The 15,175-nt window shown below is 41.2% G+C and overlaps 1 protein-coding gene across 14 annotated transcripts in view; it reads right to left on the bottom strand.

The window, feature by feature from the left end:
• Positions 1-456: 456 nt before the first annotated feature.
• Positions 457-15,175, bottom strand: part of RCOR2 (REST corepressor 2) — a 200,387-nt gene continuing 185,668 nt past the window's right edge. For 4 of the 14 annotated variants that reach the window (XM_077287652.1, XM_077287661.1, XM_077287659.1 and 1 more), the window contains 12 exons: positions 14,452-14,508; positions 13,907-13,984; positions 12,506-12,558; positions 9,588-9,749; positions 4,272-4,390; positions 3,989-4,058; positions 3,638-3,853; positions 3,172-3,249; positions 3,040-3,097; positions 2,664-2,890; positions 1,916-2,085; positions 457-1,405 (listed from right to left, as the gene is read on the bottom strand). In XM_077287652.1, the coding sequence (XP_077143767.1) occupies positions 1,366-1,405; positions 1,916-2,085; positions 2,664-2,890; positions 3,040-3,097; positions 3,172-3,249; positions 3,638-3,853; positions 3,989-4,058; positions 4,272-4,390; positions 9,588-9,749; positions 12,506-12,558; positions 13,907-13,984; positions 14,452-14,508 (1,328 nt within the window). In that variant the 3' untranslated portion in view covers positions 457-1,365. The remainder of the gene's footprint in view (positions 1,406-1,915; positions 2,086-2,663; positions 2,891-3,039; positions 3,098-3,171; positions 3,250-3,637; positions 3,854-3,988; positions 4,059-4,271; positions 4,391-9,587; positions 9,750-12,505; positions 12,559-13,906; positions 13,985-14,451; positions 14,509-15,175) is intronic. The other 10 variants (XM_077287647.1, XM_077287653.1, XM_077287650.1 and 7 more) reach the window with 4 other exon arrangements.

Here is a 15,175-nt window from a genome sequence, read left to right as displayed (position 1 = left end):
AATTAAGAGATATGCACATGGTAATGAATTTGGCACATCTTTATGATACAATGCAATTATCACGATAGATGTACAACAATAGTATATGTCTGTTATGATTTACACCACTTTTGTGGCGTAAATCAAAACAGATTTCACATTTGTACTCTACACTAAGTTGGCAGGGACTGTTGTAAAAAATGAAGAATCACAAAAATTTGTGTTAACATATCTAACAATTTTACACAAAGTTTGAGAAATTGCTAATCTTGTGTAGAAAAACATTCATAAGTTTGGTAAAGAATGACAATTTGCAAGCTGATTAACACAAAAGTAAGAAACGCCTGACATCAAGATTGGAAAATTAGTGAGCAGAGACTTAACCTTCACATGTCAGTTCTGTTAATCCCCCACTATTGTATATAAACAATAATAGCATGAGTGACTTGAGTGGAAGACAATATTATGATACGTTGATCTGAAACGAACAGATTTTATTAACTATTCACAATGTTAAGTCACTACTACATACCTGGTAAGTGTATCCTAGCATGGCCGAACAACAATGTTACACCAACTGTCTAATGATGCCAACCTGGAAATAAGCTCAAGACTCACCACCATGGTCATGTGGAAGTTGATATATTGCCTTGTTGGAGACACAAGGCTGTTATATTTTCCCACAGCTGTAGACATTTACTTTAAGTAAACATATTAATGCTACAGCAGAAGTATCCCCCAAAGAAGACATCAGTTTTATAAGTTTGTTCTTATATTTGAATCCTAAATAGATGAGTTCAATAACCCTTAAGATGGCAACAGCACATATATACAAAATTAATGAAAATATATAATTATTATTATTATTTTTTTTTAAAAAAAAGCTCCCTTCTTTGTTGCACACATTAGAAGTCAATTTATAGTTCAGAGCTTTTTTTTCTCCTCTTGTGCTCCATGAGATCCATCATGATTTGTGCATTGTGCACTATAAAGAGCTCCCCTTCCCGTACCATGTTCAGTGCTGTTGCATTGAGAATGAATGAGTAGTTTCACAGGTCAGATGTTTAAATACTACAATTTCACTTCTACCCCATAAATAAACCCGCCCCATTCACAATTTGCCACAGGAAACGTATAAAATAATTCTTCATGAGAAGGCTGGCTCTGCATGATTTCCTAGAAGGGCAGGTGGAGCACGAGGGCTCTGCCGGGGAGCCGGACGCACAAGAGGTGGAGGACGAGGTTGAAGTAGGCGTCCTGGCTGGAGTGGAGGTGGCTGACGATGCAGCGTGGGAGCTGATGGAAGAGCTGGACGCAGAAGTGGAGGAGGAAGCGACAACGTGGTGGCGGCAGTGGCAGCAGCAGGTGGCGCAGTTGTAGTTGGCATTACTGTCTGCGTGGTGGAAGAGACTGATGTGATCTGTACCTGTAGACAAATAATATGGAAATGCTATAAATTTATGCATTAATGAGTCCAATGACAAAGAATAACTGTTATTGTAACCAATATTGCCAAATGTGTGGCAAACATTGATGCAATTCATTATCCACAACTTGCCATTTTAAGTTGATTTTGTGGAAATTTACTCTAATATTAGGTGTTAAGAACTAATACTTTTTTTTGTTAACAGATAAAGGGTGAAGTGCGTGCTCCAAATAAATTAAAGAGCGGAGCAAGCAAATCTTCACTCAGTGGATCATTTTGGTCCCTGACTTGCACAATATACACTGTAATGGCTTGTCTAATTAAAGTAGTATTTTGCATTAAGAAAAGTGGAAAAATAAAAATCACCAATTCTATGAAAGCTTCAATGTGAGTCTCAAAACTTGCACTGAGAAGGTGACTCTGCAATTGCAGGCCTGTATGTTTTATTCTGAAGTTCTGCAGCATTTCAGAGCCTGCATACTTTAACATGTTAGCTGGGGATAGGCAAACCTGCCGATAGTACGAGGGCCTCCTGAAAGGTCAATGGAGAGAAGGATCCGGCCTGTTAAGATTTCCAACAGCTGATTCTTTTGTTTTCCAGGAGACGAGCCGCCACCAGAGGAGTCTGGCAGAAGAACGCTCATACAGAACAGAAATACACTCAGCAGAGGCGAGCTTTCCTGGGTATACGAGAATCAAGGAAGATAGCCGTCACTCAACATTAATTTTCTAAAGTAATCTAAAGTTCCTTAGATGACGAGGCACAGTGTATGTCTCTGCAGGCTTCTCCTAATTACAGAATAGTTTACAGATTCCCTTTAAATAAATAGATTTTTGCCTATATCTGGTTTGTTAGCCATTTGTGATGATCAAACATGCTTGGATAAGGTGTTATCAGAGCATGCTTGGGTGCTAACAGAGTGACTTTCAGGGAGCTCAAAAACTATGACGGGGGGACTGCATGTCTCATGGATATTTTGACAGCCGCAACACATGCAAAGATTGGCTAACAAACAGGAAATCCCTGCATGTGTTGCGGCTGTCCAACATCGGTGAGAAATGCAGCCACGGAGACTCGAACATATTTTTGGAACACGTCAAAGACACTTAGTACATGAGGATGCTCAGATAACACCTTATCCCAGCACATTCACTCATCTCTATTAAGTCAAATTTTTCTAAAATAAAATACCTTATGGTTTTTTTTGTTTTTTTTTTTACAAAATCAGTAAACACAGATGTCTCTATTAAGTCTCACCTCATCTTCCTCTTCAGTGACTGTCTGAGAGGAGCCGGTGTTCTTACTTGTGGAGTCCGATGGTGAATTCGATGGAGCGATGTCCTGTTCTGCTTCCCATTCCTGAAGTACTTCCTCCAAGTTAAAACGTCTACGATAACTTATGAAAAACGTCTTCACCTGGGATGGAGTTTTATTACCCAGAACTTCTGCAATAGCCTGAAAATCCTTACCATATCGCCTTACAGCTAGAACAGCAACAAGAAACTATTCTCTATTTGCACATTGCAAGGTGGTCCCCTCCCCAGTTACAAGTCCAAAGCAGAGTCACCCTCCAACCATCTTACAGCACAAGTTACGTCACAATAATTTTACCCCTCCCCAGACCTGGACATACCTTGTACGGCGAGGAGCTGCTCGTCTGTGGTCCAGCGAGCGTTCAGTTTCATATTTAGCTATTGAAAAAAAATGTTTAATGAGATCCATTAAAGCTAAAAGAAAGAAGAGCTCAGATGTTGGGCTGTCTCACCTCTGGGGGTCTCAGGTCACTTATCCCTTCACTTATAGTTCCTTTTAAGCCACTGTTCAACTGCTTAATGTTCTGTACCTGAAAAGCAAACAAGGTAGTGAGTACTTGCATTTTTACAATACTAATACAGCTGGCTGTAAAATCGAAACTTATTTCAACTGCAACACAATTTTATAGCATAGGATTTTAGCATGACCACGAATGTATGATCTCTGTGGAAAAAGCCAAGGCCGGGTCTCATCACTACAGTCCAGCGGTGGACTGTATGCTATATGCAGGTTCTAATTTGGCCACCTAGTGGTCACACGGGGCGCAACACAGCCTGCAAACTAGTGTCGTTCTACATTTCAAGCAAGTTAGATTAAGCAAAATCAGAACACACAAACTCATCTAGGCTCCATTCGGTTGCACATTGGTACCGCTTTATATATATAAAAAAAAGCAAAGCAATGACTTTCTTTCCTACCTGTCGCTTAAGTGAGACAAGCTGTGTGTCCAGCTGACTCAGAGTGAACGACGGCATTTCTGAACTAGCGCACACAGCAGAGATATCACTTTTAATCAGATGCATGCCTTTTGGTGGCCTCCGACGTGATCGTAATGGGTGATGTCGATACTGAGACACCACAGGCTCCTTTTTGAGTGGTCCAGGCTTTCCACTAGATACCGATTTCTGAGAGTCCTAAATTCCAGAAACAATGAAGAACAGAAGTGAAAATTTTCATGGAGGAAAGTTAAGTGCTTAATAAAAAAAAAATAAAAAAATGTCCCAGATGAACATAGTGTAAGTAATGGAGGACAAAGAGCATTATCTCACCTCCTTCTTAACTTCGGCCACATCCACGTCATTCTCATTAATTTTCTGAACATCTTCAGCATCTTCACTACTGTGAAAAAGATGTTCAGTGTAACAACCAAGACCATAGGACACCTTATTCTATGCAGATTACTACAAGTTTTCTTGCCTGACTGCTCATTATATTACTATGAACCATTGTCTTCATATTCCCCTCCTGAATGACAATTACTCCTTTACAAGCCTCCTATGCCTGACAGCCCTATATGTTTCATTGCTCTTCTCCCATGGTTCTTTGTCTCACCCCTCCTCCCGCTTGCTTTGCAGTCTCCGGGCCTGCCGATCCATCACACTAGTTCTGCTTCGTGTCTTCTTCCATGAGTAGTAGTACTTCACCAGACTGGGGATCAGTTTATCTGGCAGCTGGAACAGTAGTGGAGATACTTAGCAGGACTTTTGGCACATCAGGCTGAAGATCACCACTAAATAAATCTGGCACATATTGGGTTGTCTTTCAGCCAAAAATGTACATAAGTGTGGAAAATAGGTCTACTTTTGTTCCTTTTGACATTTTATGGCCTTAAAGGGAATCTTTCACCAGGTGTTTGCTATTCAATCAGAGAAGCATAATATAGGGCAAGAGAGCCTGATTCCATCGAAGAGTCACTTGCTGGACTGTTTGGTGCACTTTTGATAGAATCCCTGTTTTCTCTGCTGCTGATCCGACCGTGCTCTGAATGCTGAGCTCTGTATAACACCACCCCTCTATACACTGTGCAACTGCCAATTAGTGGTGAGGGCGGGGTTATACAGATTAGCCTGACTGGTTTACAAGTGATATATGTATCTGTGAGAAGAAGAAGAGATCCCAAATATTTATAAAAGCATTATTTATTAAGAATTTATTAAAAATACATACAAATTCAATAAAAAAGCAAAAATACCATAGGGGACAACTCACGAAGCACCAAAGCACAAGTGTAGAGGTAGTGTTTGTCAATAACTATGATGGATGGTAACCAGGTAATCGAACGGATTTCTTTCCTCAAAAAAATATAGCGTATATACTCTAGTATAAGCCGAGAATTTCAGCCCATTTTTTTAGGCTGAAATTGCCCCTCTCGGCTTATACTCGAGTCATTCCCAGGGGTCGGCAGGGGAGGGGGAGCGGCAGCTGTGTAATAATATTCACCTGCTCCTGGCGCGGTGTTCCTGGTTTTCCGGGCGCCGGCAGCTTCTTCCTGTATTGCGTGGTCACATGGTACTGCTCATTACAGTAATGAATATGGACCCAACTCCACTCCTATAGGGGTGGAGCCGCATATTAATTACTGTAATGAGCGGTAAAATGTGACCGCTCAATACAGGAAGAAGTTGCCAGCGCCCGGAGAACCAGGGAACTGCAGGGACCGCTCCAGGAGCAAGTTGAGTATAACTGGGGCACTGCGTGATATTCACCCGTCCGCGTTCCATCGCCGCTACGTCTTCCGCGTCCTCTGCAGTGACGCTCAGGTCAGAGGGCGTGATGACGCGATTAGTGTGCGTGCCGCCCTCTGCCTGAACGTCAGTGCAGAGGAAGACGGAGCGGTGCCCAGCGGGGGACTATAGCAATTGCTGGGGGCCTGAGCGACAAGAGGGGAGTATGTGATTTTTTTTTTTTTTTTAGTCGCAGCAATAGAATATGGGGCAAATGTGTCTATGGAGCATCTTACGGGGCCATAATCAGCATTTGTGCAGCATTGTATAGGGCAAATGTCTGTATGGAGCATCTTATGAGGTCATAATCAGCATTTGTGCAGCATTGCATGGGGTAAATGTCTGTATGGAGCATCTTATGAGGTCATAATCAGCATTTGTGCAGCATTGTATGGGGCAAATGTGTCTATGGAGCATCTTATGGGGCCATAATCAGCATTTGTGCAGCATTGCATGGGGTAAATGTCTGTATGGAGCATCTTATGGGGTCATAATCAGCATTTGTGCAGCATTGTATGGGGCAAATGTCTGTATGAAGCATCTTATGGGGCCATAATCAGCATTTGTGCAGCATTGTATAGGGCAAATGTCTGTATGGAGCATCTTATGGGGTCATAATCAACATTTGTGCAGCATTATATGGGGTGTATTTTGTATGGATCATCTTATGGGGCCCATCATGAACTGTATGGAGCTCCTGATTCAATATAGATATTCCAAAACACTTAACCTACTGATGTCTCAATCAATTTTACTTTTATTGGTATCTATTTGTATTTTTGACATTTACCGGTAGCGGCTGCATTTTCCACCCTAGGCTTATACTTGAGTCATTAAGTTTTCCCAGCTTTTTGTGGCAAAATTAGGGGTCTCGGCTTATACTCGGGACGGCTTATACTCGAGTATATATTAAGGAATGTCACATCCATATAATTAATGTTAAACATAACCACCTAAATATAAAACAAGTGGATGCAATATACTACACCTGTACAATATACACATCACCCAGTTAACCATCAATATATACCATCAGAAAGTTCAGTGGCTTATAGCGACAATAAATATAAAACTGGTGGCCCCGGGAAACTACCCATATACAATACAATGACAACACTAAACTAGCCATCAATATGTAACATCATAAGGCTCAGTAGCTCATTAGCTGTGACATATATATAGTATCTAGCAACTAGTTCCCATGTAACATAATGTGACCACCTAGTCACATAATTGGCAGGGTGGCATAATCCTATAAGTTTCCCGGGGCCACCAGTTTTATATTTATTAATTGTCACTATAAGCCACTGAGCTTTATGATGGTATATATTGATGGTTAACTGGGTGATGTGTATATTGTAGAGGTGTAGTTTATTGCGTCCAATTGTTTTATATTTAGGTGGTTATGTTTAACATTAATTATATGGATGTGACATTCCTTAACATACATCTTTTTTGAGGAAAGAAATCCGTTCGATTACCTGGTTACCATCCAACATAGTTACAGACAAACTCTAACTCTACATTTGTGCTTTGGTGCTTTGTGAGCTGTCCCCAACGGTATTTTTGCTTTTTTATTGCATTTGTATGTATTTTTAATAAATTCTTAATAAATAATGCTTTTATAAATATTTGGGATCTCTTCTTCATCTCACAGATACATACAGTGCCTACAAGTAGTATTCAACCCCCTGCAGATTTAGCAGGTTTAATAAGATGCAAATAAGTTAGAGCCTTCAAACTTCAAACAAGAGCAGGATTTATTAACAGATGCATAAATCTTACAAACCAAAAAGTTTTGTTGCTCAGTTAAATTTTTATAAATTTTAAACATAAAAGTGAGGGTCAATTATTATTCAACCCCTAGGTTTAATATTTTGTGGAATAACCTTTGTTTGCAATTACAGCTAATAATCGTCTTTTATAAGACCTGATCAGGCCGGCACAGGTCTCTGGAGTTATCTTGGCCCACTCCTCCATGCAGATCTTCTCCAAGTTATCTAGGTTCTTTGGGTGTCTCATGTGGACTTTAATCTTGAGCTCCTTCCACAAGTTTTCAATTGGGTTAAGGTCAGGAGACTGACTAGGCCACTGCAACACCTTGATTTTTTGCCTCTTGAACCAGGCCTTGGTTTTCTTGGCTGTGTGCTTTGGGTCGTTGTCTTGTTGGAAGATGAAATGACGACCCATCTTAAGATCCTTGATGGAGGAGCGGAGGTTCTTGGCCAAAATCTCCAGGTAGGCCGTGCTATCCATCTTCCCATGGATGCGGACCAGATGGCCAGGCCCCTTGGCTGAGAAACAGCCCCACAGTATGATGCTGCCACCACCATGCTTGACTGTAGGGATGGTATTCTTGGGGTCGTATGCAGTGCCATCCAGTCTCCAAACGTCACGTGTGTGGTTGGCACCAAAGATCTCGATCTTGGTCTCATCAGACCAGAGAACCTTGAACCAGTCAGTCTCAGAGTCCTCCAAGTGATCATGAGCAAACTGTAGACGAGCCTTGACATGACGCTTTGAAAGTAAAGGTACCTTACGGGCTCGTCTGGAACGGAGACCATTGCGGTGGAGTACGTTACTTATGGTATTGACTGAAACCAATGTCCCCACTGCCATGAGATCTTCCCGGAGCTCCTTCCTTGTTGTCCTTGGGTTAGCCTTGACTCTTCGGACAAGCCTGGCCTCGGCACGGGAGGAAACTTTCAAAGGCTGTCCAGGCCGTGGAAGGCTAACAGTAGTTCCATAAGCCTTCCACTTCCGGATGATGCTCCCAACAGTGGAGACAGGTAGGCCCAACTCCTTGGAAAGGGTTTTGTACCCCTTGCCAGCCTTGTGACCCTCCACGATCTTGTCTCTGATGGCCTTGGAATGCTCCTTTGTCTTTCCCATGTTGACCATGTTTGAGTGCTGTTCACAAGTTTGGGGAGGGTCTTAAATAGTCAGAAAAGGCTGGAAAAAGAGATAATTAATCCAAACATGTGAAGCTCATTGTTCTTTGTGCCTGAACTACTTCTTAATACTTTAGGGGAACCAAACAGAATTCTGGTGGGTTGAGGGGTTGAATAATAAATGACCCTCTGAAAAAACTTTTCCCAATTTAAAAAAAAATAAACAAAGAAATAACATTCTTTTTTGCTGCAGTGCATTTCACACTTCCAGGCTGATCTACAGTCCAAATGTCACAATGCCAAGTTAATTCCAAATGTGTAAACCTGCTAAATCTGCAGGGGGTTGAATACTACTTGTAGGCACTGTATATTATGTGGGATTAGTTGTTTCATTACTGTGAAGTGCCCTAGATTTAGCGGGACATTTGTTGATTTGGGTTACAAGTGAGCCCTAGTCCAGCAGTGATAATCTCCTGCTGATAGAATACCGATTTGTATTGAAACTATAACACAACTTAGTAAGTGTTACATCCCTGGAATAAGGCTCTCTTGTCCTATATTATGCGGATCTCAAACTAAAAAAAAAAAAAACCTGCTGACCTGCTTTAACATCAAATATATTGGACAATTTCTTGCTAACCCCATCTGTCAAATCCCACCTACTTTTACTTTTTCATAAGTGGTAAAACTTACAAACGATGGTGAAAATATTGCATAACACAGAATTTGCTACTTTTTAATGTCATAAAAGTGTCTCAAACTGAATAATAAATCAGCACTACCTTAGTCCCATAATGCTATGCTCCAAACATATCTCACAGTTATGTGCATAGAGCCTGTAAGGTAAATTGTGCACATTTTCAACAGCAAATGTAATAAACATAAAACGTGCACAATGAAAAAATGTAATACCTCGCTACAGCTCACAGTTGTGATTTGGTCAGAGAAGGACATTATTTTATTTTAAACCATAAAAATAAATGCTATAAAACAATTGTTTTCAACTAGTTGAGAAAGATATCAGAAGTTGTGAATGGCGACGGACCAGGGGCCGATCGATAACCTCCCCACTTCCCATTTGTTAGACAATATGATTAGCTCTCAGAGAGAAGCCCATTACCCGGCAGATGACCATGGCCTCTTTGTGGTGGGAGTATCGCACACCGTTCACAACCACAGATATTCTTCCATCATATCAAAGTTAAAATTGCAGCGACAGATCTATGGTGCAAGTGTATAACTAGTAAGGTTACCATTTGCTGTATTCGCTGGAAACATTTTCCATGAAAACTGAACGCCTGTTCAAAAAGAACTTTATCCTCCACACTCCACTCATCAGGAAACGGTGTAAAATTTGCAAGGTCAGCGAGAGAGCGCTCAACGTCATGTTTGTGCCAGAGCAGCATACCGAGTGCCTGTTAGTGTGCAGGTGATAGAGAGGAGTAGGATTGAGAAAAGAAGCATGGCAGAAAGAGTGAATGACAGACCGTCAAGAAGAGTAGGGAGAGTGAAGAATGGAGGGGGAGGAGAAGAAAATTAAAATTAAAAAAGTGCATAAAAAGAGGAAATGATTATAAAAAAAAAAAAAAAAGAACAAAAAAAGACAGAATTAGTAAATGTGCAAAACAACTTGACAAGTGTTAAAGGGGATTCTCCAAGGATGAGATACTGAGGATGTATCCTTGGGATGCAGTCAGACAGCCGTGTAAATCAGACCACAGCGAACAGACTGGCTGACTTTTCTCCCGACCCGAGCGTGATTACGTCATGTATATCTGCAGATGTCATGCTTGGCTTGGGCGAACTGCTGGAGAATCCATGCACTCACTTCCAAACTCAGACTGATTTATATGGCCATCTGACTGCGCCCCTATGATTCCTTCTGGGCCATTCTAGACTTCTACTTCTTAATCGTTCCTGAAATGCACATATACACTGTGTGCAGAATTATTAGGCAAGTTGTATTTTGATCACATGATACTTTTTATACATGTTGTCCTACTCCAAGCTGTTCAGGCTTGAGAGCCAACTACCAATTAAGTAAATCCTGTGATGTGCATCTCTAATGAGGGATGTTGTCTAATGACATCAAAACCTTATATAAGGTGTGCTTAATTATTAGGCAACTTCCTTTCCTTTGGCAAAATGGGTCGGAAGAGAGATTTGACGGGCTCTGAAAAGTCCAAAATTGTGAGATGTCTTGCAGAGGGATGCAGCAGTCTTGAAATTGCCAAACTTTTGAAGCGTGATCACCGAACAATCAAGTGTTTCATGGCAAATAGCCAACAGGGTCGCAAGAAGCGTGTTGGGCAAAAAAGGCGCAAAACAACTGCCCATGAATTGAGGAAAATCAAGTGTGAAGCTGCCAAGATGCCATTTGCCACCAGTTTTGCCATATTTCAGAGCTGGAACATTACCGAAGTAACAAAAAGCACAAGGTGTGCGATACTCAGGGACATGGCCAAGGTAAGAAAGGCTGAGAAACGACCACATTTGTACAAGAAACATAAGATAAAACGTCAAGACTGGGCCAAGAAATATCTTAAAGGGAACCTGTCACCTGAATTTGGCGGGACCGGTTTTGGGTCATATGGGCGGGGTTTTCGGGTGTTTGATTCACCCTTTCCTTACCCGCTGGCTGCATGCTGGCCGCAATATTGGATTGAAGTTCATTCTCTGTCCTCCGGAGTACACGTCAGCGCAAGGTAATATTGCCTTGCGCAGGCGTATACTCCGGAGGACAGAGAATGAACTTCAATCCAATATTGCGGCCAGCATGCAACCAGCGAGTAAGGAAAGGGTGAATCAAACACCCGAAAACCCCACCCATATGACCCAAAACCGGTCCCGCCAAATTCAGGTGACAGGTTCCCTTTAAGACTGACTTTTTAAAGGTTTTATGGACTGATGAAATGAGAGTGACTCTTGATGGGCCAGATGGATGGGCCAGAAGCTGGATCAGTAAAGGGCAGAGAGCTCCACTCCGACTCAGACGCCAGCAAGGTGGAGGTGGGGTACTGGTATGGGCTGGTATCATCAAAGATGAACTTGTGGGACCTTTTCCGGTTGAGGATGGAGTGAAGCGCAACTCCCAGACCTACTGCCAGTTTCTAGAAGACAACTTCTTCAAGCAGTGGTACAGGAAGAAGTCGGTATCGTTCAAGAAAAACATGATTTTCATGCAGGACAATGCTCCATCACATGCCTCCAACTACTCCACAGCGTGGCTGGCCAGTAAAGGTCTCAAAGAAGGAAAAATAACGACATGGCCCCCTTGTTCACCTGATCTGAACCCCATAGAGAACCTGTGGTCCCTCATAAATTGTGAGATCTACAGGGAGGGAAAACAGTACACCTCTCGGAACAGTGTCTGGGAGGCTGTGGTGGCTGCTGCACGCAATGTTGGTCGTAAACAGATCAAGCAACTGACAGAATCTATGGATGGAAGGCTGCTGAGTGTCATCATAAAGAAGGGTGGCTATATTAGTCACTAATTTTGGGGGGGTTTGTTTTTGCATGTCAGAAATGTTTATTTCTAAATTTTGTGCAGTTATATTGGTTTACCTGGTGAAAATAAACAAGTCAGATTTTAATATATTTGTTTTTTTGTCAAGTTGCCTAATAATTCTGCACAGTAATAGTTACCTGCACAAACATATATCCTCCTAAGATAGCCAAATCTAAAAAAAAACAAAACACTCCAACTTCCAAAAAATACTAAGCTTTGATATCTACGAGTCTTTTGGGTTGATTGAGAACATAGTTGTTGATCAATAATAAAAATAATCCTCTAAAATACAACTTGCCTAATATTTCTGCACACAGTGTATATATTAGCAGCAATAGGCTAACTCAGACCCTATTTATTGTATTGATGCATCTAATGAGCGTGTGCAGAAGAGTGTGAGGAGGTGAGCTGCGACATCCCCTATTGTCATTGATTCTGTCAGCTGTGTGTAGAAGCGTTACCTATCATTGTAATCCCACCATTGAAGATAAAAACGGAATTTTCATTGTTCAAGTTCTACACAGACTGCATCTCTATAGTTCTTAATTTATGACATGACATGTTTTCTTGACACTGCCAACAGCTTCCATTTGGGGAGGGGGGGGGGCCACAGGTATCTACTAAAGATAAGAAGGGTTTTTAGAAAATAAAGGTCTCCATTACCTGCTCCACGTTGTAGCCATGTTTCTCCTTTGCCATTGAGATGTATTCATCCACTACAAAACAGAATGCAAGAGGGCATTAGGGTATGTGCACACGTCAGGATTTCTTGCAGAAATTTCCTGAAGAAAACCGCAAATTTTCTGCAAGAAATCCGCAAATTTTTTTTTGCGTTTTTTTTTCCCGTTTTTTTTCGCGTATTTTTTAGCATTTTGCAAGCGTAATTAGCTTGCAGAATGCTAAAGTTTTCCAAGCGATCTGTAGCATCGCTTGGAAAACTGACTGACAGGTTGGTCACACTTGTCAAACATAGTGTTTGACAAGTGTGACCAACTTTTTACTATAGATGCTGCTTATGCAGCATCTATAGTAAAAGATAGAATGTTTCAAAATAATAAAAAAAATTTAAAAAAATGGTTATACTCACCCTCTGCAGACAGCCGATATCCTCAGCGGCGTCCGTTCCTTGATGGTTTGGTTCAGGACCTTCGATGACGTCGCGGTCACGTGAGCGGTCACATGACCAGTCTCGCGACCAATCACAAGACAGCGACGTCATGGCAGGTCCTGAACCACACCATCTATAGGAACCGAAGCGGCAGCATGCAGCGGTGAGAGGCGGGAACACTCCGGGGGCCATCGAAGGTGAGTATATGACTATTTTTTATTTTAATTCTTTTTTTTTGACCAATTATATGGTGCCCAGTACGTGGAGGAGAGTCTCCTCTCCTCCACCCTGGGTACCAACCACACATAATCTGCTTACTTCCCGCATGGTGTGCACAGCCCCGTGCGGGAAGTAAGCAGATCAATGCACTCCTAGGTGTGCGGAATCCCCGCAATTCCGCATTTTTAATGAACATGTTGCTTTTTTTTCCGCACTGCGATTTTTTTCACGGAAAAAAATGCAACATTTGCACAAAAAATGCGGAATACACTGTAAATATTAGGAGGCATATGTTAGCTTTTTTTTGCGTTTTTATCACGTTTTTATAGCGAAAAAAAACGCGAAAAATACTGAACGTGTGCACATGGCCTAAAGAACACAATGTAGAGGATCGCTTCACCTTTAACTCATCCCCTTCCTTCTAGTATGAAGACTGTTTTATGGCGAGAGTAACATATAACAGAAAAGACAGATGATTACTTGAAAATTAAAATAGACCACATAGATACAAGTTTTGGTGTATCTTTGGTATCTTAATTCTGGAAATGCAACAAACAGATAAAATCAAAACCAAAAAGGTACATTTTGGCAGTCAGTCAACGAGCCAGTCAAGGTTTCCATTATTCTGATGATAAGAATCTTACAGTTTGTTGTGTTATTCTTCCCATCAAAAGTAGATATGATACTGAAGTGTCCCAAGCAGCAGAGGGAATAAAAGAAACAAAAGGCAAACTTACATTTGGCATCTGATACAAAATGATTTGGTGACCAAACCAACATCCCCTTCATCTCCAAGTTAATCTGTGCTGCACAATCTGTAGAGAAAAACAGAATTTCTGATAATGGATTTGCATGTTGCAGATTATAAAAATACAGTAATTGATATAATTAAATGTGCTATACAGCGCTTAATATTAAAGGGGTTGTCCACTACTAGGACAACCCCTTCTTGATCCAAATGTTTGGCCCCCATAAAATAATAAAGTTTACACTCAATTATTTCATATATTTCTAAGAGGAGTAACAGAGGAACAGCACAACGCAGGTCCAAAATGGATTTAATAAACCAGGGCTTTCTATGCCAAAGATGTTCTATGGTGCAAACTGCAGCCAGCTGATCTACATAAGCCATCACTTGGTCCATAGCTCAACGTGCACTAAAGAGGACTCTGTTCTTGTGGAGGGGTGAGAGTGACTGACAGACGGGGCCTCGTGCCTTTGCTTGAAGTAATACATCAAAATAGGTTTTCCAGAATTTAACATCACCTGAAATAGGATTTACCTGATTTAAACTCTGGAATCTGAGCCTGGTAATCAGAACCCACACGGATCATGCTGTCTAAAAGAGAAGGAAAAACATGAGACAAAATAAAAACTCAAACCAAAAATGCAAGAGAATACAGTATGCATTCATACTGGCCAATGTAATGAAATAGTAGCTACTTAAGGAATGGTTAGCTAAAAGTAAATGCAACACACAAGCCTAGATTCATCAAGACCGGCGTAGTTCACAGGCCGTGATGGAGTCAGACGCGGTGTGCACCTCTTAACGTATCAGGAGCATCTGACAAGTGGTGTGCACCTTGCCACAAATCTTACTCCAGTCCCTGACTGGAGTAAAATTTACGGTGTATAGAATGACGCAGCCCGTCATGAATTGCACAAGTTCTGGCGTCACGCCCTCGTATCACCCCAGCTCTGTGAAAATGCCAAAAGTCGCAAGAGTTTTGCATAACACTGCGTTGCGCAAAACTTTTGCAATTTTTCCAAGAGATTTGCAACTCAATTCTGGCATAATCACTTGATTAATCAGGGCCAAAGTTTTTTTTTTTATGAAAATGTATTGTACACAGTAACATATGAAGAGGAGGGCTGACTATCTAAAAAAAAAAAAAACAATGACAAAAGCTATGCCCCATTTAAATCCACAGATTTATTTCAGGAAATGCAGTAGATGTAATTTTGCACTGATTTATAGTATTAAAAAAAGGTTTTTCAATTAGCAT

The sequence above is a fragment of the Ranitomeya variabilis genome, chromosome 2 (assembly GCF_051348905.1).
Source record: "Ranitomeya variabilis isolate aRanVar5 chromosome 2, aRanVar5.hap1, whole genome shotgun sequence".
NCBI classification, from domain to species: Eukaryota; Metazoa; Chordata; class Amphibia; order Anura; family Dendrobatidae; genus Ranitomeya; species Ranitomeya variabilis.
The sequence above is the reverse complement of the archived record's forward strand: the minus strand, read 5'-3'. Positions and strand labels throughout refer to the sequence as shown.